Below are 23,954 nucleotides of genomic sequence, written 5' to 3' on the forward strand. Positions count from 1 at the left end.
TTCAACCACACTTGTCTAGTCTGAGCCTATGGATACCACTGTCAGCAGCCATCCAGGCAATCATAATCCTCTTCTCTCCCATAAATTCTCAAATAAAATTACTATCAACAAATGGAAAAAAAAGTGTGTTACCAACTCTATATCCCAACATTTTCTTCAGTTAAATGTCTTTACATTTTTCCTCTTCCAGTAGTGATTTGAAGCTTGGTTTGAGAGTCTAGGTAGATGATGCTAGGTGGGATACTGAAAGAAGAAAGGATGCTAGAAAGCTGAAAAGTAACTATATTTCCATGACTATATTTCCATAACAAGAGACCTTAGAGCAAACCAGGTACTTTTTTTTTCCTACCACCAATATGTACACAATATAAACTAACACATACATAATTTTTGCCTCATTAAAAATATTTATGGGGAAAACAACAGAAACAGTGAAACAGCAAAACTTTTTCACAAAAGACCAATGGCTCACTGATAATACAGAATACCAAGGCAAAACACTGTGAGTTAAATTAGATTTAAATAGCACCAATCCTGGGGCAAGCAGAACTTACACTGTATTGAATGTGATCTTGGCTATAAATTCAATAGGAGTATCCACTTTCAGTTATTAAATCCACCTTGTCCTAAAATAAGTAATCTAATCAGAATTGTAGATGCTGAATGCGAGATCTTGGAACACACATACTTACCAGCTTCTACGATAGCCGGCTTATTACTAGAGCAGACAGATAACACCTTCAGTACTCGGCTTGTGGTCCATAATAGTTTCTCGTAAGTGTAGGTCCTCATTATATTTACTAAAGCTTGGGGTCCACCACTAGCCAGAATGATCAGCTAGAAAGATGCATATACATTGTTAGTCATAGAATCCTGATCAAATACCTAAGAAAAGCCATCTTATTAACTTATCACACCAGAAATTTAAGCCAGCTTGCCTTTTGACTAAAATACATTCCTAGATCCCCACACACCCTCATGCTGGGGCTCTATCTAAACTCTCCTGCCATAGTTCTGTACTAAAATTCAGGCATCCCAGTCCTCCCAAGACAACATCAACTCTGGTCTGATTTCCTTCTTCCTATACTGTTTATAGCAAAAGCAAAAACAAAACAATGTTGGTATGCACTAGTGATGAAAGTTGTATCAAAACTGATTCACTGATTAAATAATTTAAACCAGAATGGAGAATTCGAAATTCATCTTTTGCCACTCTAATTTTCTTAATCATATCCACCATTAAGAGATACAATAATCGTTCATTCTGGTTCTTTACTTTCCTGTATATTTCCACCTCTGAACCCTATCGCTAATGTTCTAGAAACAAATCTCATCCCTTCATGCCTTTGCTGAAAACTGTTTCCCAGTGTACTTTTAATATATCCTACAAAGCACAGCAGGATCTGATTTATCTCAATAGTAGCCTTACCTCAAATGTTATTCCTCATCACTGTTTTTGCTGTACTAGGGACTGAGCCCAAGGGCACTTTGCCACAGTGACATCCCCAGAATTTTTAAAATTTTGAGACAGGGTCTTGCTAAATTGCTGAGGCTGGCCCTGAACTTGTGATCCTCCTGCTTCAACCTCCCATGTCGCTGGGATTAATGGTGTGTGCCACTATGCCCAGCTATGTATTTTTTAAATTCCAGAAACTGTACATTCATCCCTCTTTAGGACTCTGAAAAATGTCATTTCATCACCTAACATTCACCTAGTCAATCCCTTGTTATCTTTTAAAGCTGAATTCAACTATCACTTCCTCCCAGGTCTCGTAAGGTTTATTTCACTCCTTATATGCTGTCATAGCTCCTCCTCTTCTTCCTAACACATGAATTAAATAGTAATTAGGTTATTATTTCAATGCCTATCTCCTACCCAAGGCTGAAAACTCAAAAAGCAGCTTGCTGCTGTATCTCCAGTAGTTAGCATAGTATTTTACACACACTCAAAATATTTAAATAGATATATCCAACTTCTCTAGTATCTATACAAAGGGTGAAGAATACTATGAATTCCAAGGGTCTATGTTATATCACACTGGGGGTCTCCTATGCTCCATGAAAACCACAAAACATGTTTTTTACCTTGCTTTCTTGATTACCATAAGCTAAAATCTGAAGGCAGTCTGTTGTAATAGCCAAGAATTTAACATTTGTTTTGTTGAGCAAAGCAACCATTTTCTGCAGTCCACCAGCTAAACGCACTGCCATTTTAGCTCCTTCTTGATGTAATAACAGGTTGTGGAGAGTTGTAATGGCATAAAACAATACAGAATCCACTGGTGAACTGGGAAAGAGAAGAAAGGCTCCATCAGAAATGTTGTGGTTGCACTCTCTGTGTCTGTTTCAAGCACTCTGACCATGCTTTCTTACCCAAGCATTTTCACCAGGGCAGGGATGCCTCCAGACTTAAAGATGGCCAACAAGCCCTCACGATGATGGGAAAGGTTGTGCAAGGTCCCAGCAGTACAACGAGCTGTTTCTACATCATTTGTATTCTGCATGGTACGTACGATGGCAGAGACCATCTGAGGAGAACGCATGATGGCATGTCTGGAAGCCTCCTTTTTAGACAGTTGATGGACCATAACTGCAGCCTTATTAACCACCACCTTTAACACAGGAATTATGAGACATGATTAGTTTTCAAATACTGATGCTGAGGAACTATTGTGAAACTATTCCCTTGAGAATTTCCTTTAAGGCAGATTGAAAAGCTAGCTATGTGATTGATTACCTGGTCCTCATCATTTAACAGTTTTGTCAATTCAGGGATTGCACGTGTGGCAAGTTCTGCATCATCTTGATAGTTAATCAAGTTTACAACTGCATGTTTCAGCATCTGTGATGGTTCAGCCAAACGTTGGACATTAGTGGGATGAGCAGCATCAAACTGTGTAGATGGGATCTGCATACCCTCATCTAATGTCTCAGGAAACATGGCAGCTCGTACCCTCTGAGCTCGAGTCATCGCATACTGTCCATCAATATCTGGGAAAGTAAATTCAACACTTACTATCCAAAGTTCAGACTCCACCAAAATACCTGCTCTCTGACATGGTAAAGGTGACTTTGCAATTACTTCCCTTTCACCATTCTGTCTTTCAATAAAGCACTAATATTTACCAGCTACTTGCTCTTGAGTGAAGGACTGAGAAAATCCCTGTTCCCACTCATACAGGACTTGGGAGGTGTCCACATCCTCTTCCTCAGGATTGCCTTTCCCACTCAGAGAAGGAGCTGTGGTAGTGGCACCAGAATGAATTCCAGAGTCCAGGTAAGACTGCTGTTGCCAGTGACTAACAGCTGCTTTTCTGTCTGGCTCCATGGCCATGTCCAACTCCATCAAATCAGCTGTAAAAATCAAACAGTATTAATATTAGTACATTGAAAATGTTACCTTAATTTGAAAAAAATCTGTGATATGACCTTTTAATTATTTTTAGAAATAAAGTCAAATCTGTAAGGCAGCCAAGAAAAGCAGAATGATAGCTAGGATTAGCTCAGTGATGAAATTATGTATGCCCTTAGGGGACCACCTAACAGTTACTCACTGAATCAGTGGAAGAATGGTACTGCATCCAGGCTCCAGAAGCAGTCATCCAGACTAGATTCCTGCTGGTGGCTTGTTTGTTATTTCACCAAGCCATTAGAAGTGAGCAGAAAATGGAGCAAAAGGTAGCCTGACAAGTAAGCAGGGAGAGAGGAAAGCAGGGGGATCTGAGCCAGACTGGGTTAATGGCAATGAAGCAGAGCCCCAATTCAGTAACTAAAGCTTTATGACACAAACCTTGAGTAGCCATTTTCCACACAGGATTTTCAAAAGAGCTGTACACTAAACTTCAAATACCCTGAAAAAAGTTAATTAAAAGTCATTAGGATTTAAACTATCAGGACTATCCCCCACCCGTACCCCCAACACATACCAGAAAACAAAACAACGAAACCCCCAAACATCTGTGTAATATAGTGAAACACAAACCCCCAAAATCTCCTCCAAACACACCAACCAGAGCTCCATTTTTGATGAACTTCTGAATGAAAGCTCCTCCTTAACTGCCACCTTTTTAGTAGAAAAAGAAATTATGGTTCTTCAGGATATTGAGATAGCATAACAGTTCTAATAATGAAAGCCAAGGGGCAGGGGACGCTACTAAAAAACAAAACAAAAAAATCAACTTCTGTGAAAAAAAAACTCTTCTATTTTAACATTTCATCAAAAAAAAAAAAAAAAAATGCATAAATCCCCTCTGAACAAAGGAGGCAGCCCAAGAGGATTCAAGAAACACCAACAAATTTTTTGTTTCCTTCTGATACATTAAAATGTCATCTAAAAGAACTTCATAAAGCAGATTTTGGTGAATGGATCAAAACAGTGAGTTTTAGTTATTTTTACTTATTTTTTTAACAAGTAAAACAACTTTGCAACACAAAACCATGTTTATGAATAAAGTATTTCTAAATTCAAATCTACAGCAATGATTTGTTATAAATACAAATTCTGCCAATTGGAATGTTGTTATAATCAGTTATCAAAAATAATCATTTCCTATATATAAAACTTTTGGCATTTAAATAATGTCTTATTTTAGCATTATTACACACTACTGATGTAAAATATTGAAGCACAAAGGAATTATCTGCGAATGAGAACAGTTTAAGGACTCATGGCCTCTAGTGACAGAATATCCTTTATTAGAAAGTCTGTCCCAAACAAGTACATCTTGTATTACAAATTAACATTGAATATTTACAAATTAACATTGGGTGTGTAAGGATATGGAATAAGACATTTAAATGTGAACTTTGTTTTCAATTAATGCAGAGTTTAAATGTTTTCAAGAAACTGGAAACTATACATTAATGTCCTATCTTTTCAAAGACAATAGTTCATGTCAATCATTCCTAAAATCACTCTTCTAACACTAGATTTTTATAATCACCAAGATCATTTGATATATAAAGCTCATGAACCAAGGATTATAGTTTCAGTGCCCCCAGAAGGAACAACTGACTTTATATACAAAGCAAAATTAATGATAGAAAATAGGTGATCCCTACCCTCCAGAATCCTAAATTTTAAGCCAAATTGCTAATGGTTTATGTGTTTAATACTGTGGTTCAGCAGAACTGAAGGGTGTTACAGAAACCTTTTCCCCCACCCCTCCTTTTGATACGTGGATTGAACCTACGGGGTGCTTTACCCGAGCTACATCCCCAGCCCTTATTTTATTATGACATGATTTCACTAAGTTGTTAAGGGTGGCCTCAAACTTGTAATCTCCCACACCTGCCTCCTGAGTTCTTGGGATTACAAGAGTGTGCCACTGTGCCTGGCAGAAACCTTCATTTTTTAAAATGAATGTTCTAGGATCTAGTATGTAACGTGTAGACCACACTTTGAGAAATACGGTACCGGGCACTCACATTCTCTGTACATGGACGCTGTGTTTTAACCTGTATTTTTTGTATTTTGTATTTATGACTGGCTATTCTACCCCTCTCCACCTATCTGGAAAATAGGTTCCTCGCTCTAGCTCCCAGGATATTTTTGGGAAAGGACAGTAAAAACATTCTACATTGAGCTCCTCCTTTGGTCAATGCCAACAGGCTCAGAAACCAACTAGCAGTCATGTCTATAGGTTAGGTGCTTCCATACATTAAGCTTCACTGACAAAATATAGAATTATGTCTTCATTGTTGATGCAAGTCAAAATATTTTAACCTATGTTACTGGATAAAATTGTTTATGTGGGCTGAACTAGTAACGAACATCATAAATGAAGTTTGTAATCCAAACTTACAAAATCCATTAGTATGCTGGGGACTTCTTGCCACCTAAAAATTGTTCTTGGTCCTCATTCAAACTCTGAAATGAGGGTGGGTTAATGTCCATCAGCAAGTAGAAAAATTGGGAACTACAGAGTTATAGCACAGACCCACTCACCCCTACACTGTTCTGCAGACAGACCCAAATGAACCAAAAATCTAAACATTATTCACTAAAGAAATTGAAGGGACCATCCAGAGAGAGCTGGGGCAGAGTATTGCCCTAAAGTAAAAACCTTCCTCATTCTTCCTCTAACCAGAGCTTCTAGGCCAGGGCCTGGCTCTCCTCCACCACACCCTGCCAATTATTAAAAGGGCCAGGCCTAGAGCTTTCAAGCAACCAGGACTTACTAATCACTTCAGAACAACTTTCATTCAACATCACAGTAAAAAGCTCAAAAAAAGTCAACAAAAAAACCTCGACTCCAGAGAAACAGACAAAACGTAAAAATGTGGGGGTAGAGAAATATTTTAACTTTGTATACTATACAGATTAGAGAGAATAAATTAAATACCTAATAGAACTTTTTTGTGCTCCTAGAGCATAAAGGGGAAAGACAAAGACACAAGAGACTATCAAAGAAACAAGGTGACTGATCCAGGAGATCAAAGCTTCAACAAATAGGCATTTCAGAAAGAATCATAAGAAACAAAATTGGGGAACATCTACATACCAATCAAGATGGGCAGGCAGGTGCTTTAAACATTATGAAGTACTAAATGTTCTTACATGCAGGTGATCATCAACTACAGACTCCATCAAAATACTCTGTGTTTGAAAGCTATATCACCATCAACTTACTTTTCCCCAAGTTGTTTTGACAAAGAAGGTGCTAGTGGATGGCCAACTTCTGATATATTTTCCCATTCAATCTAATGTGGTAGTGGACACATGTCCTTCACTTTGTTCTTTGCTATAATAAGTATATATGCTTTCCAATTACATGCTTTATAAAGAATACCTTGAATTTCACCTATTTGTTTTAAACTCTTGAATTCTCTTGTCAGAATCAACATGAGAATTCTAATACAACGAATCTGGAATTCACACTAAAGTTATCTTTCTAGTTTTCCACCAGGACAAAATTATCTTAATTATTAGTTTTTAAAAAGTTAACAAAACTACGAACTGGGAGTTACTTTACCATTCAAAAATAAAGCAGATGTTATAAAATGAAATGACAGGTTTACACTGGCAGTTCGTACTAACAATTCACTTTTCCCAGTCTGTACCAGAACGAAGGCAATAATTTTTTCTCTATTAAAATCTACTCTATTTCAGGAGTTATCAGAAACTTTTGATGTATCTCCAGGGATTAAAAAAGTTCTTAGTATAATTTAATCTGTACATCTAAAAGCACATTCATGTGCATTTTTATCAGCTATCACTGATAATGCTTTGCCATCGTAAAAATTTATGCAATTTCTTCAAATCTTCCTGTCTTAGCACTTACATGCAACAGTAAGATTTTAAGTCACATTTTACTCTAGGTTTCTTTCTGTTCTTACTCTTCGGCTATGTGTGTGTCCTGGTAGTCTAGTCTTCCTGGAATGGCAATAAGGAACAATATCAAAAGACCTTTGCTTCTCCAAAATACCTATAATTGATGTGCCTTTGGCATTGTTTAAAGAAAAAAAGTGAATGCACAAATGGCTATTACATTTTATATAAAATGTCTCCGTAGCTAGGAAAATTAGGATGCTTCCCCAAATGATCTTCTCCTTCTTCTCAATAATTATTTGCCCTACTCCCCAGACATAAAGTACATGCTTAGTCTGAAAATTTTCTTGCTCATTTCTATAACATAAGACGACCACCACATAGTTAATGATGGCATTCTGGTATACCTGATATTATGTTCAACTTACTGAGGATAGTTTAAAATAAAAACAAATTCCTTGTGTACAACAAAGTATTCTGTATTGTGGCATATATCTATGCTATAATTAAAGCATTCCTCTCACTCTTGGAATGTTCAGTTTGTCCTTCCCTCATTTCTTCATCCACTACCAGAAATTCTAGGAGTAGTACTACTGGGTTAAAGGGTAAGAACATTTAAGTCCCTTGACACACAGCTCCAAAATACTGACATAGTATAAGTAAATAGTATTTTCACAGAAGGCATCATAGAAGTGGCCAACCTACCCAAAGGCTTGTCAACATCAACTATAATCTCAGACAACTTTCAATAGGTATGTCCACCTAACATATTTATCACCATTACCACCACCACCTACCCTGAAAAATGTTTTTAACTTCTAAGAAATTTAAGTGCTTTAACTTTTTTTCTTTTTGGCTACATGTATTTATTTAGCATGACAAATGTTTAATGTAGTCCTTTATTATTTTTATGAAGTATGTGTATAATTATATAAAAATAAGCCTCTTTAAATAAACACAGTCAACTGTGTCTCAGAATATAATTTTACTATTTAAAATAACTGGATTATAATAATATCCTTCACATTTATTAATTTGTTAGTTTCATCAATGAGTAACTTCACACAGACTCTGTGATCAATAACCCTAACCCTAAAAAAGTACTGGGGGGGGTGGTTAAAATAATCTTTTACTCCAACTGCAAAAGCCAATTATTACATAAAGTAGACATTGTTTTTCTCTAGTACATTGCTGCTTGTTAACAAGCAAACAAAAAAAATTGATATTTTTGAACAAAGCTATTCAAAGTACATACTTTACATGTGCAGACTTGATCTACATAGGCACATTTTCACAATTTCCAAGATATAATTTTATGATAATTATATTTAAAAGTCTAAAAATAATGCCTCAATTTTATGTAGTAAAGTATACAAAGAATGTACCACAGTCACTTCATACTAAGGGGTAAGGCTAGGGGAGAAGCAAAGGGAATGGGATGTGGAAAGGGTACCAAAGTTACCAGTGTAGCTAGAAGGCAGAAAGTCATGAAAAGAGGTGGGGACCAGATCAATAAAGATGTAGAATAAAACAAAGTAAACTGAGAAGCCTCTGCAGAAATAGGATCTGTGATTTAGACTTTATTCAGGCTAGGGGTGTAGCTCAGAGGTAGTATGGAGTACTTAGCATGCACAAGGCCCGAGGTTCAATCCCAGCCCCCCAAAAAGTTCACTCTAGCAGCAATATGGGGTAGGGGACAAAAGCAGCAGGGAAAACAGAAGCTTAGTGTATTATGCAGCCACCAAAAAGAATGAAAAAGATCTATATAGAAAAAATATCCAACACATATCAAGCATGCAAATACATACATTTTGCTTATGTTTGCAAAACCAAATGTATAGAAATACATAATTTTTTAAAGTACTGGTGCAAGAAGCTTATAAAATTGTTTAGCCCTGCATTTTTAGCCAAATATTCAAATACAAAGGTAAAAAAAATATTTTCTAAGCCTTATAACTAAGTTGCCTATGAAAAGGACTATGCAAAAGACAAGAGGAAACTGTTAACCATCTTGCCTCAACGGCAAAAACAAATAGCTAAAAATACAGTAAAAAGTTATATTCTTGGAAAAGTAACCTAGTTTTTTTTTTAAGCAAGGAAATAAAATTTACTGCAACTTTATAGAAATGTCATTTTATTAAAGATTTTCATTTGTTCATAATTCTTATTCTACAGACATGGCAGTAATCCAATGCATTATAAAATGCATTATAAAAGCATGCCAGATTTCTCAAGTCACTATCATGTCTTAAATCTTTTATAGCTTAATTTGAAGATACTACTTTGTGATATCAACTTAAGCACCCAATTTTGCCCTTGACACAAGGCTACATAGTCAAGGCTGCAACTTCAGTTCTAAGTCTATATGTTTATTTCATCTACTCTTCCTAGCAACCTCAAAAAGTAGGGAGGGCATCACTTCCCAGAATTATCAGATGAGAAAACTAACTAGCAGCAGTTAATACAAAAGTACAGTTCATGAACTACTCAGTTAGAATTCAAATCCAGGTTTCCAGGTCTCTCTGTAGTTTAGTCACATGCCCTCTCAATCTAACCACATGCAGATTAATGACCAAAGTTATTGATAACTGGTAAGAGTCAATGTTTCAGATAAAAGGGTTAGTTAGCAATTTTAGATACAGATATCAAATGTAACATGAAAGAACATTCTCTGAACAATAACCACAGCTATGGAAAAAAAAAAAAAAAACCTTTAATCCTTCCAAGACCTGAATTGCTACATACTCCCTACCATGACTTTGTGCCTACCTATGTGGCACTAGATATGCCAAAGAAATGGAAGATTTTATTTCAAGAAAGTTTCCATGTTAATCTGTTCATCTCTATATCCAGATTATAGGCACAATTAGTGGCAGGGACGCAATGGCTTCTAGAAGTAATTTAATGAACTGCTTTATAGCACATTAAGAATAACATTCCTCCTCCACTTCTTACAAGTTCCCCTTCCCTATCAAACCAACACAGTGATCCTTTAAAAAGAAAACCTCTATGAATGAATTCTATGAGGGTTAAGACTGTTTCTTTAGTTCCTCATTGTTTCCAAAGTGTTTAGCATATATTAAGTTCTTAAATATTTGATTAACTGAATTTGTCAATTTAAAAATGCTCAAAAAGTAGACAGCACACACAAAATGTAATATAGAGGCTTAGAGATCCAACAATTATATATAACCTAAGAGATTTTTAAATGCCTCAAGACCCATGAAGGTTTCTTTTATGAAGAATGTATACACGTAGAAGAAAGATGGGCAAAGTTTCTGTCAAGTGTCAGACAGTAAATATTTTAAGTTTCTGTGGACCATTAAGTTCTCTGTCCCAACTACTCAACTCTGCTGCTACCATTTGAAAGTATCTATAGACAATATCACACTAAGGAAACAAAGCTACGTTCCAACAGAACTTTACTCATGGAAACCAAAATATGAATTTCATATAACTTTATGTCATGCAATATTATACTTCTTTTGACTTGTATCCAGCCATTTAAATGTGTAAAAACATTCTTAGTTCACAGGCCATACAAAAACAGGAGGTATGCAGTAATTTGCCAACTCATTTTATTATACACTTTCAATGAGAACAAAGGTAAGTGAGAATTTATATTTTAATTAAGCATATTAAGCCTAAATGTGAAGAACTGAACAGAAGGGAGTTTTAAGTTGGTTAACAGGTTACAAAGAGAGGTCACAACGTTCTATTGTTTTTTTGTTTTGTTTTGTTTTCATAAGTATCTTCTAAAACAGGTTGCCTGAAAAACACAAACTGGACCCAATGATATACCAAGACTATTTGAGAAAAACATTTCCAGTCATTAAGACTAGTATACAATAAACCAGAATTCAGTTTCAATATATGCATGACTTTTAATTTGCACCATAAAGATCTACAAGCTAGCTCAAAGGTTCTCTTAAAACTGGTAGAGCCTGAATAATATTCCATTGTGTATATATACCAGTTTCTTTATCCATTCTTATGTACCTGTATGATTACATGAATGGTTTGAATCTACATCATGTACAACCACAGAAAAAAAATTATGTACCCCATTTGTGTACAATGAATCAAAATGCAGTCTGTAAAAAATTTAAAAATGAACAAATAATTAAAAAAACAAACAAAAAAATTGGTAGATCCTTCCAAGGTGTTAATCAGGTTAAGTAGGAACATCTAAAATTACAGATGACCAGGCAATTCTTTACTAGAGGGGCTGGTATTCACAGGTTGCTGATGCTACTACCCCCCTGCTAAATGCTATGTACAGTAGTACTCAAACTATAACATGGTCCAAACTCTATGAATAACATTAGGAAGTATTTCAGGTTGAAAAAAAAGCAAAAACCCAAAAACAGACAAAAATTCCTGATCCCAAAGAGTAACCCTAACATCAGCTCCCTAAGAAGCATTTATTCAGTAAAACACAGATGCTTTCTTAATCTTTAGCAACCTTCTGTCCCCCACCAGGCATGTTAAATTTATGTTATTCTCCCCAAAAGACATATTTCTCCCTTTCAGAGCCTTACCCTAGCAATGTCTTTTAATTATGAGGTTATCTAATATTTGGGAAGAGAAAATTAAGGAAAGTAGAGTGAGTGAGCTAGGAAGCTTTTATTTTCAAAATGTGGCTGCTTTTTATTTCAATATAAAGAACTTTAATAGCCCCTAATCTTTGTTCTATTGTCCCAAAATACCCCAGTAAATGAGTCATAAACTGGGGTCACACATGAATACCCCAATGGCGTATTTTTTTGTTTCTCAATTTGCCAATTGTAGCATATTCAAAAGATTTTTTTGTTTGTTTCAAAGAAAGCTTTCCCATATCTCCTTTATTCACTCAGTAGTTTCAGGAAATAGCAATTCTAACAGCGTAAATGGAATGTATAGATTTCATTCATTTATTCAACAAATATTTATCCATCAGCTACATGTTAGGAGCTATTAATAGATTCTAGATATAGGGTAATGATTAAAACAAACAATTCTTGCATTCTTGAGAGGGACAGAGGATAACTAAACAAACAATTACAAAGACAGACAAGTGTAAAACTAAGCAACAAACTAACAGAGGGAAGTGGAATGGCAAGCAGAGGCTCTCACTTTAAGAGTAGCCTGACGCTTCTGGAAGATAACCTTCAAGCAGAGACCTAAATAAGGATGCAAGACAGCCAGCATACAAGGAGAACAGGACTGGTCCAAAAGTAAAAAAATACCATGTGCAAAGGCCCAGAGTCATGAAAGAACTTGATATTTTAAGATGAAACCTTCAGATCAGAGAGGTTTGATTAGAGAGGGTTGACTGCAATGAGATGAGGCTGAAAACAGCCAGATCATATGGGGTAATCTAGCCCTTGGGAAGGAATGTGTTTTCTATTCTAATTATCACTGGAACTCTTAAAAGATTGTAAAGTATGTGAATGAACAAGATGTCATTTGCATTTTAAAAAAGCTAGGTCTAGTTATAATTTGAAACATGGAAGGAAAAGAGAAAGAATTAAACACCAGTAGAGTACAGCGGCTAGAGCAATAAATAGTCCAGGTGATAGATGGTGGTGGTTTAGGATAGAGCAGCAGCACTAGGCACAAAAAGTAGCTAGACTGGAGTAATACTTCATTTCTGCCAATGAACTGGATATAGCAGATGAGAGAAATTAAAGTAGGCAAGAGTAAAGGTGATTCCTAGGTGTCTGGCTTGAGCAGTTAGGTCTAATAGCGAAATTTAAGTAAAAAGAGATGTTTCTAAAACTGTACTAGTCATGTGGCTACTTCCAGTTACATTTAATTTAGTAGTAAAAAATTAGTTCTTCAGTCACTCAGCGACATTTCAAATGCTCAACAGTCACATAGCTGGGCACTACCATATTGGACAGGACAGATAAATATTTCAACCAATAGAGAACATTTTATTGGACAGAGCTATTCTAAAAGGAACAAAATACAAGATGCTGAATGATCCAGCAAGACTAAAGAAAGTAAAAAAGTATTCATCTGATTAGACAACAGAGGTCTAGCACTGAACTCAACAAAAGCATGTTCATTGGAATAAGAACACAAACTGGAATGAGGATGAAAACTGGAGACCCGAGTATATAAGGTATCCCTTTCAGTCTGTGCAAGAGAGCAGAAAATTAAATGGGGCATTAGCTGAAAGGAAACAAAAGCTGGTTGGTTCTGGAATATTCATTCAACAAACCTTTATTGAGTATCTATAATTTTCATACACTGTTTTGGATACCAGGGATACAAAAGCAGGAAAAGAACCCTGTAAAGGGAAAACAACAAGCAAGTAAACACGGTATACATCACAGTATGATTAACTACCAGAAGTCAAATACATGAGTATTGTAAGACAGTAAAATTGGGTGACCAGGGATAATCTCATTGTGGAAGTGATATCTGACATCAGTCCATGAATGTTTGATCGATTTAAGGAAAAACCAAAAGGTCAAATGGGAACAAGAGGAGAAATGCAGTACTTACTGATGAAGGGCATGGTCTGAACACATAGGAACTTGTGCTTTGACTGGTTGGTAAACCCCTAGAGATTTCTGAACAGAAAAGTTACATGATCTATTATTTTAAAAAGGATTATACTAACTACTGTGTTGAGAATACACTTAAAGGAAGACCAATTAGAAGGCCTTTTCAATAATCCAGCAAGAGATTAAGACAGCATAGCTATGGTTAATTTTTGGTTGTATTTTCAAAGAAAAGCAGCAGAATTTACAGAAAGAATTCAAATATGGTGTGGGAGAAAGATGAGTGAGGAACTGTGAAGTTTTAAGCCTGAGTAAGTTTTTATCTAAGAAAGGCAAAAAAGGAATCTTTGGGGAAAGCAGGTCAGTTTTAGATTAATATCCAAAATGTTACAAAATAGCAGAATATGAGCTTCAGGAGCAACCAAGGTTAGGAATAAAAACTTGGAAGTCATTAGCAAATAGGTGTAAATACTATTTATTTAAAGCTAGATAACAAATATGGACAACTATAGGTCACAGAGATGGTTGAAAAAGGAAAAAAAAAACAGCCAGTGGGGTAGAAAGAAAACCTACCCAGACAGAGTAGCCTAGTCAAGTGAAAAACATGTCTCTAGCAACTGGGCTAAGTGCAACAAATAGGCTAAATGAGATGAAGACTAAAAATTTATAACACTGGCAGGGGTTCAAAAGACAAGGAGGAAATGGCACATATAAGCAACTATTCCAAGGTGTCTGCATTACAGAGAGGCAGAGACTAGGGTAGTGAATGAAAAGAAATGGTGGGGGAGAAAAGATTTTTCTTAAATGGGATAAATAACTGCACTTTTGTGTGCTCATGGGAAGAATCAGCAGAGAAGGAAAAAGTCAAGGATGCAAGAGAAAGGAGAATGAATGAATGCCAGAGTAATATTCTTGAAAGCAAAAGGGGAACATCATCCAGTGTACAATTACAATGAACTGGTCAGTTTTACCTTAAGAGCAAATACTGTAGACATACATTCACAGTATCAAGAGAACGTAAAGGAATAGTCATGGATACCGAGGCTTGTAGGAATTCTTCCAATTATTCACTATTCTTAGTGAACTGGTAAGTAAGGACATTAGGTTAGAGTGAGCATGGGGAAGGAAGTACTGGACATTACAGTTGAGAGGGAAAAGCACAAAATAGTCATAAAGTTAACTAACAGATTATGGTTCACTGGGCATTGTCCCATGAAGGGTCAAGGTTGTTGAGCATATATAAAACAAAGTGATTAGAATTAGATGTGAGATTTCATTTGGGTACAAGTTAGAGTGAGAGACGGGCAAGTCTGGGTAGACTAGGTTCCAGTGGGGCTGAAGGGCTGTTGGAACTGAAGTAGTTACTAAAGGAAAGAGAGTGGGGTGCCCGAAATGAGATTAGGGAGAGAGGGCAAAGTTACTGATACAAAACAAGGTATTCCAGGATGGAATAGGAATGCAACTGAATTTGGATGGAAATTAAGATCACAAGAGAAGAATCAAGGAACTAAGAGGTCAGGATACTGGAAGCATCTTCTACATCAATGTTATTCAAAGTGCCAAAACAAAAACAAAGCACCATAAGGAGTCTGTGCCAGATTGTCAATCAAAACACTGTTTTCTTCATCAGTCTTGCTTCCAAAAAAAAAAAAGTCAGTTGAGCAGGCAATTCATATTTTGAAATAAATTTCATGCAATTCATACTGTCAACAAAAATTTCATAAACCACAGACCAAACCATATTTTAAATTAGTACTGTACATAGGTACTGATACTACTAAGAATTACTACAGGTAAAGGAGAGTGTGACAATGAGTCAGGATCTAAAAAAGTGTTCCAGGAAGGAGGGGAAAGACCCAGGAAGATGTCTGAAATCAAGACAAGCAGTGGGTAGTATAATTTGATGGCACTGAAATCAAAGTTTGGAGCTTTAAGAATGATCAAGAAGTAACGATGGGCAAAGCCAGTCTACCTCTTCGCTCAGTATTACAAGGTAAGCAAGAAGGAAAACATTTACTGCTTAAGAGAGCTACAGGGAAGTGGCATCATCAGGTTAGTTTACAACTGAATCAAGAAAAAGAAGGGAGCTTTTTCAAAACATATGAGAAATATGAGAAATTTACTGATGCAGTCAGAAGTCATAAAGAATGGATCTTAAAGATGATGGTAAGTGGCAGATGGGGACTAAAAGGGGGGGGGAGATATAACTAAGTAGCAAACTCCTTGAAAAGGCATGCACCAGGACTGGTCTCTGAACAAAATGCAATTCTTCCTTCATGTAAAGATGCACTCTTGATACAACCTGATGATAGGAAGGTTGGGAAGGGAGGTGTTGTTCTACTTCTAGTTAAGGAGAAAGAGAAGGCATTGAACAGTCCCTTTGCCTTGGTCCTTTCTAGACAAATGTAATAGGATCTGGGGTATAATGGCAATAAGGAAAAACCTAAAACCCATTAGCATGTTAGTCAGGATATTCTTTAAGTATGATCAACAGTTTTCTTCAACAACAACAAATCCTATTTTAGTGTTTCCCAGCTTCACCTTATTAAGCAATATTATTTTAACTATAGTCACTGTGCCTCAATAATGATCACCAATCTTCTGGTATTCCTAGGTGTCTAATCTCTAAACTTCCTAGCCTCTCATTTCTCATTCTATGATTCAGAACCCAAGAAAGGTGACAGCAAAATTAAAAGTAGGCAGTAACGATGTAGGGAAGACACCTCAGATATAAAATAATGTCAGTTGGGTTAAAAAAATAAATGAAAAATAGTATTAGGCAAAATGCCAGAAAACTGATACACTGAATTTATAAATCTAAAGACAGCTATGTCAAGCATATTATGTTTCCTAAGTAACAATCTATCTAAATGAATAAGGCACAAATAATATACCTTATTTGACATCATTTTATTCTTCTGACTGGTTCAGAAAGGAATTTAGTGTTTTCCCACACAGGAAACTCCATTTGGAAGACTCCATGATCAGCTGGACTGAAAAATGTTACCAAGAGTCCCTTGTTCCTCCCTTATACACATGGCATTCATCTAGTATAGTACATGTAAAACTTTAAAGACAAGACTTATTCCCTATACCCTAACCTTCAAATCACTTTAATTATATTTAAGAGTACAGTTTTTAAGTCTCTTACAGCTCTTCAGTTTACTTTGTATAGTAAAGGAAAACTGGGATGTTTGCAACAACCACTCTTCAGTGTAGAAAATTATTCAGATTATCTTCAAATTGCACTCCCAAGAAATTCTGCAGTAAATTTAACTCCTCATATTTTCATATGAATAATGTCCAATAGCATTACATAACATGTACATATATATATATGACTATTATTTCAGCTATCACAAAACTGTTAATAAAAGCTTATTAAAAACTCATCTTTTAGCTTTTGTACATCTTTTTCTTCCAACTCAGATCAATTACTAACATTTAAAATTTATTAATCGTGGCTAAGGTCTATGACATGAAGGCTGATGAACTTGAAACATGTCAGTTAACTACCCCCTCTCAATTTTTAAACTAATTGTTTAACGTATCTGTTTCAAATCAGTTAAAAAGAAAATATCAGTCCAGCAACACATGAATTATTAAATCACAAGTAAAATCATGGAAACATTAGTGAAAAAACTTTAAAATGGAAATAAATGGGGGAGAAAATGACAAGTGTTATGAAGCAGTTTCACCCCACCGTCATCCAGCTGTTCAAGCTCCTCAAACTGTCAGAGGAAGGGGGAGAAGCCTTTTCAATGATTCTGAAATATTATAAAAGAAACTTTAAAGTGGCCCCATAAAATCAATGGGGATTGTGGGATAAGCAGAGGGGAGGTGAGGCATCTCTGGGATTAATGTTTTACGAAAGGTTCACTGATCAGCTTGCATTTTGTACCATACAATACAAGAATTATAGTCTACAGCACTGTTTTCAGGTAATGCTTTTTAAAACCAACGTTGGCTTTATGGTGCCATTTAAACATGAACTGCGAAGACTAACCGAACACTCAACTTTTCAAAGTCTGGAAATGAAAAACCTTGTTAGAGTAAAAGATTTACCCTACAACTAATAAATTGTTGCATACAATTTGTATTGACAAAGTCATTAAGTAAAACATTCAGCTAATTAAAATTTTGAATCTAGTCTAATACTAATAGTTAAATTTAGAAATGCTAAGGCTTGGGCTGGATTGTAGCTCAGTGGTGGAGAACTTGCCTAGCATGTGTGAGGAACTGGGTTCGATTCTCAGCGTTACATATAAATAAATAAAAATAAAAATCCATTGACAACTAAAAACTATTTTTTAAAGATGCTAACGCTTCTGATGAAAACTAGGACATGATTTAAAGTGTAAAATCTGAGTTGACACAAATTGTGTACACACAATGAGTATCATTCCAGCATTTTAAGTGTCTTAACAGGTTGCTGGGAGATTCCTTTAAAAATTATAAAGAATTGTACTTAAGCTGGTCAGGTAATGAGATGAGCAAGTTATTTCTCCCCCTTTTCCTTGAATCAAACCATCCTAATTCCTAATTTAAAAGTGTGGGTCTCCCAGACTTCATAAACAAGTCATACTGTTTTCTTGAATTCCTTGTCATCAATTGATAGAAGGCATTTTTCCAAGTGCCTAAATACTTACCAGCTATTTGCTAAATTACATAAATTCAAGAACCAGTCATTTCAAAGAATCACTACAAAAAATTATACTCCAAAGAGTACTACTACAGAGGTTAAAAATTAGCAGTATTCTGTAATAATGTATTTAATTTGTGCTGAAAAATGTTGTAACATTTGAATTTCATACCCTGACATTTGCATATTGAGATGTATATTAATTCAGATTTCCTACTTCTTGTAGGCCAAAAAAAGAAAAAAAAAAAAGATGATGATGATGGTGATGATGATCTGGCAACATAAATCATATTTTCACACAATGGCTGGTGCTGCTTATGACTAGCTGCTTAGATGAGACATGCGCTCTCCCATTTGAGGTAGTCCATGTGGTCTCAGTTACCCAGTATCTTTCTGATCCTGGAAATATCTGAGTAGCCATTTCCACTACAATGTAGTAAGACCAAATTCTACATGGCTTATGAAAGCAATCTTATGTAGTCATATTTCTTGAACATCAAAATTGCCATGTGCTGTATTTATGAAGGCAAGTAATCCATTTCAAGAGATAAATTTCTAGAATTTTTCTTCAGTAAGTTTTATGTAAGTTAGAAAGATCTTTCAAATCTACTCTCATTTCTCATAAAAATCTTAAAAAACTGGAACATTAGCCTGCAGCATCATTTTCAGATGATGCTTTTTTAAAAAACCAATGGTGGTTTATGGTTTACATTTTTCAGTCCAGTCATAGTATAACATTTAAACATGGAATCTGCAGAATAAACAACTAACTTTCCAAACTCTGGGAAAAAAAAAAAGTTTGCTAGATATAAATGCTGCAAATACTGAGCAATAATTTGGACAACATTAATCCCAAGTATGACTGTTTATGGAGGAATATTTAATCCATTTTGAAATAACCATTTACTTAAAGCGCTCTTGTTTTAAAAAATAAAACACAACTAGATACGATGATTATTCATTTCTTAGTCAAAAATTTTAATGTTTCCACAGAATTATACTGAATGCTAAAGGCAAAGTGCAACAATCAGTGATATTATCATTTTCCCCTCCCCATGCTATTAACATTTTAATTTCATTTTAACCACCATCTGGACACAGAATAAAAAAGAAAAATCTAAATTCTTGAGAATTTACCATTAACTAACCATTTGACTTCCACAAGCTAATACAGAAGAAGCTTCACTTCTGTTAGTAATCAGACTCTGAATAAGTATTTTCAGAAAATAATGTTACTAACAGAAATGCATGAACTTCAACTAAGGAGCCTAGGGAAAGGTCTTCATTGAAAAATTTAACTCTTTATGGCCCATGACTGCACCAGAGACTATAGTCAGTCACTACAGTTTTGTATTTTACTTTACATACAGACTTATCTAGTTCCTAATACTCAAACTGAGCACTTACTCATGTTTAGACAAATTGGTAACTTTTTCTGAGATTTTTAGTTTCTATGGCTCATCAAAATGGCTAAAAATGATTGTTTACCTCTTAAAGCATTTAAATAAGTTTTTGGTTTATTGTTGTATTTTAAGCAAAGGGATCTAAATAGATTAACTCCTTAATTTAACTTTTCTCCTTCAATATTGGGAGTGATGACATTTACTCATAAGTCTTTTAATTAGTAGTGTTGACAAATTATTCTAGAATTCGTAAGGTTTCAAAATTGATTCTCTCATTAGAGCTATTCATAAACACATTCCACATAAATTCCGTTGAATTAAACAAAAATCACAAGCATTATATTATATCCACTGGAGGGCACTCAACATGACCAAAACATGCAATGAAAACATGTTCTAACACTACTTCACTCTACTGCCTCAGGACTCAGACTTTGGGAGTAGGAAATGTGTCTCTAAAAAAAAAAAAAACCCATAACTAACTAGTCCAAAAAGGAGGTTAAAAATGGGTTTATAATGTGATTGACTTTCTTTCCTTAAGAGCTTCTTTTTCCTTAGGGAAAAAACAGATCATATGCATATTTCAAGGATAGCAGAGTTCAGGTCTCAACAGATAAATCTAGATTTCAAACCAAGTCAAGCCAAGTCTTGCAGTGAACACAAAGGCAACTTTCTTAAGTAAACAGAGGAAATGGAGAACTTTCTCCAGAGTTTAAGGGATGAAACCATAGGAGTTAATGCCTAACTCATTTTCAATCAACACAAGGCACATATTTTCCTTTTGGAAAGCCGGAGAACTATGTATTTTAACCTATTGGCCTAGTTATCTATCAGTCAGTACTGTAGTAATATTATATAAACAATAGTCTGTTAAAGGAAAATTGAATCTGCAAATGAGTATTCTGTCAATGAGGGTACAGGAGGCAATAACTGCATGATTTGTACAAAGCAGAAGCAGCTCCTATGTTTACTTTTTTATGGCACAAAAATGTTTTCAGTAAAGTTGTTTTAACAATAATTTAAAAGGGGCCTACATAAAATGCTAATAGTGATCTTTTCAAAACAACCACAAATCAACATGTAGCACTACACAGGAGTTACCAATACTGTTTATTAGAAGTCTGTCCAGTTCTAAAAACATTCATAACTTCTGCCTTGGGTTAAAGTCATGCTTCTGACCAACTTCAAAAAGTTCTCTTAAAATTTACCACCTGCTAATCTACAATTATTATCAGTCTAGATCATGGAGAGAATAAAATCATCTTATGACCAATCCAATATATCAGGTTAATAACACTAATGTTCCATTTGACTGCATATACATACATATGTAATCCATTTCAGGGGTTTTAATAACTTACGACCTCTTGGATTTGCTCTACCCTGTAACAATAACAAAAAGGATCTGTGCAGTTTTTCTAAGTGCCACATTTCAAAATACACTTAGAGAAATGTGCCTCCTGGTTTTCCCTTTCTCAGTGGTGTTTTAAAAACAAGTATTTTGACCTTCATTTACAATTTTTATTCCCTTCATCAATTAGGAGGAGCAGGAAACTCGATTGATAAATTTTAATATTGGAATGCACATTTTTCTACAACAATGATCATGGTAAAGGAAGCAATCAATTCAGTTACCAAAAAAAAAAAAAAAAAACCAAACAAAAAAATCCAATGTCTCCTGGATGCTTCTTAACTTCTGAACACTTTTGATTGTTTCCTTTTAAAAATTAGCCACTTTTTTAAAAATTTGGTTTTACTTACAAACTTTTAAATAACTGTTTTGGTCTCTGAGACTCTCAGACTTAGGACTCCACGTATTTTAAGTTACATGCCACTAAGCTTTCTAGTGCAGTTTTCCCCCCTCCTGAAGGACTTAAGACTTGAATAGTCTCAGCATTCCTTTAGTCCTATAGAAAAAACTTCTGCAAGTTTTTCAAGTTACTGTTGCAATCACTTCAGGGCCATGTCCTTGTACATGGCCTTCAGAACAAAGATTGGGTCAAAGTAATGAATATGGGGGCAAATTAATCAAATTTTGTCTACTGTGAAAGGACATTCTGAAATATTGATTTTTTTTAAATTCGGAGATTTTGTTGAATGTAAAAATAAATGTAGCTGCAGTCTTAATTCAAACAAAAATCAATCCCCGGGACCACAAACAAAAAGCCTCCAAAGTATAAGTTAAAGCAGAGAGCAAACAGTCGTATAAAGTAAATAACACTTCAAACTATATTTAGTATTTCTTCTAATAAAGTTAACACGAAAACATCTGAAGATACTGAATGTTCACCAAGTGACAAATAATGAAAAGGCTTCATGAATTTCAGACAAAATACTTTACAACTTAGCGATCTGAAAAACATTAGCCTAGACTTTATCAAAGGAAATGCTGCCGTCTCTTCAAGTTGATGTCTAGTCTAAGCCACCATTATTCATGATACAAAGCTCTCATTTCACTAAAACCACTCCTCGATTTCCTTTTGCCGACCTCTGCATACCAGCAGCCCAGTCTCCCTTCATTCACCACTCACAAACTCAGGGGGGAGGGGAGACCACAGATGTCTGGAAGATACAAAGTATGAGACAATGCTCCCTCCAAAGGGGAACAGAAAATGAAGGGAAAAACTACACCCCACTAACAAAAGCTTTCAAGCTTGGCGGATTCGGGAGCGGGCTATGGGAACTTAAACTTCGAAAGTCTGGGTTCAAAGTCCTCTCTCCAGACAAAACACTGAAAAAATTTGCAATGCCTGAATTTCATTTAGCCAATTTGGAATCGAGGGAAAACTTCATTTCTCTGAAAAGAAAATGTTCTCTAAAACGCAAGTTTAGCTGCCATAAAGCTATTTGTATTAACGTATTTCTAATTCTCCCAGTCAGAGGCTGAATCTGTTCACTTGGTAAGAAACAGTAAGCGAGTCACCGTCCGCCCCCACCCCTCTCTTTTACTAAGGGTCTCATCCCCACTGCCACAAACCCAAGACAACCAGCACAAGTCGCTTTCACTCTTCTGCATCGTACAAGAAAAACAGAGGAACAAGACACGGATTTTATCTGTGCACACCCTACTGACGCATCGTACCGACTGCACTAAGAGTTTGGTTACTCTAAGGTTTAAAGTTGCTTCGATTCAAACTCACACAGCGAGAGCATTAAGAAATTATTAGCAATTCTCTTATTCTCCTTAAGAACGAAAGAGGAAACCTGCTAAGTCTCCTGGCCCCATCCCCGAAATCGGACGGGACCAAGGGTGGCGTCCCAGCCACGGCGCCGAACCCCAACTCGCCGCGGGCTGGAAGGCGGAGCCCCCGGCCCCACCCCGCCCCCCACCCGGCCGGCGCATCCCGAGGCGCAGGGTCCCTCCCCCAAACTCGGCCGCGACCGGCGCCCGGAGCCCGGACGCCGGCTGCGGCCCCCGCCCCCACCCCCACTCGCCGGCCATCCGGGCTCCCGGACGCCCCCGCGGCACCCCCTCCTCGCCAGCGGCGCCCCCGGGGCAGAACGGCCGGAGCCCGGGCCCGGCCGCCGCCCTCCGCGCCCCAGGCGGGCCCGCCCTGCTCCTCAGCCCTGGCCCCCGCTCCCCAGCCCGGGCCTCCGAGCTGCGCCGGGCCCGGTTCCGCGCCGCCGTCGGGACCGCGCGCCCGCGACGAAGTTTGGCTCCGAAGAGGGAGCGGGAGCAACCCAGGAAGGATAAGGAAAGGAGCGCCCAAGCACCTCAGGGGAACAGGCTCCTCCCGCCGCGGGAGTCCGACCGTCCTCGGCCTGCGGTGGCGGCTCGGCGGGGACTGGAGCTGCTCCTTGGACCGTCCTCCGTCTCCGCCTCCCCTCGCTCTCGGCTCCCGCGGACAGGCTAGCGCGGCTGCCACAGACCGAGAGGCTTAAAATGGCGCCTCACAAGGACCTCTTATAAGTCGCGCAAGAGCCGCTGTATCCTGCCGCCCGGCGCAGCGCGGAGCGTTCCGCCGCGCGAGGACAAGGGGCGGGGCGCGGGCGGGCGCGAAAGTAGTCCCCGTGCCCCGCGGCCCGCCGCCGTCAGTCGCCGGATCGGGCCGTAGGCGGGGCGTGTGCGTGCCCCTTGGACACTCCCTGGGTGGAGGCTGACTGCTGCTTGGCTCTGCTAGTCTGGAGGGGGGCCCTTTGAGGGC

At 37.1% G+C, this 23,954-nt stretch overlaps 1 protein-coding gene across 3 annotated transcripts in view; it reads right to left on the reverse strand.

Moving 5' to 3' along the window:
* The window catches only part of Ctnnb1 (catenin beta 1), a 33,449-nt gene extending 9,753 nt beyond the window's left edge, over positions 1 to 23,696 (reverse strand). For all 3 annotated transcript variants that reach the window (XM_047532463.1, XM_047532462.1, XM_047532461.1), the window contains exons 1-7: positions 23,524 to 23,696; positions 3,791 to 3,851; positions 3,127 to 3,354; positions 2,738 to 2,991; positions 2,374 to 2,612; positions 2,086 to 2,287; positions 693 to 837 (exon numbers count right to left, since the gene is read on the reverse strand). In XM_047532463.1, coding sequence (XP_047388419.1) covers positions 693 to 837; positions 2,086 to 2,287; positions 2,374 to 2,612; positions 2,738 to 2,991; positions 3,127 to 3,354; positions 3,791 to 3,803 — 1,081 coding nt within the window. In that variant the 5' untranslated portion in view covers positions 3,804 to 3,851; positions 23,524 to 23,696. The remainder of the gene's footprint in view (positions 1 to 692; positions 838 to 2,085; positions 2,288 to 2,373; positions 2,613 to 2,737; positions 2,992 to 3,126; positions 3,355 to 3,790; positions 3,852 to 23,523) is intronic.
* Positions 23,697 to 23,954: the final 258 nt, after the last annotated feature.

The sequence above is a fragment of the Sciurus carolinensis genome, chromosome 17, assembly GCF_902686445.1.
Source record: "Sciurus carolinensis chromosome 17, mSciCar1.2, whole genome shotgun sequence".
NCBI lineage: Eukaryota > Metazoa > Chordata > Mammalia > Rodentia > Sciuridae > Sciurus > Sciurus carolinensis.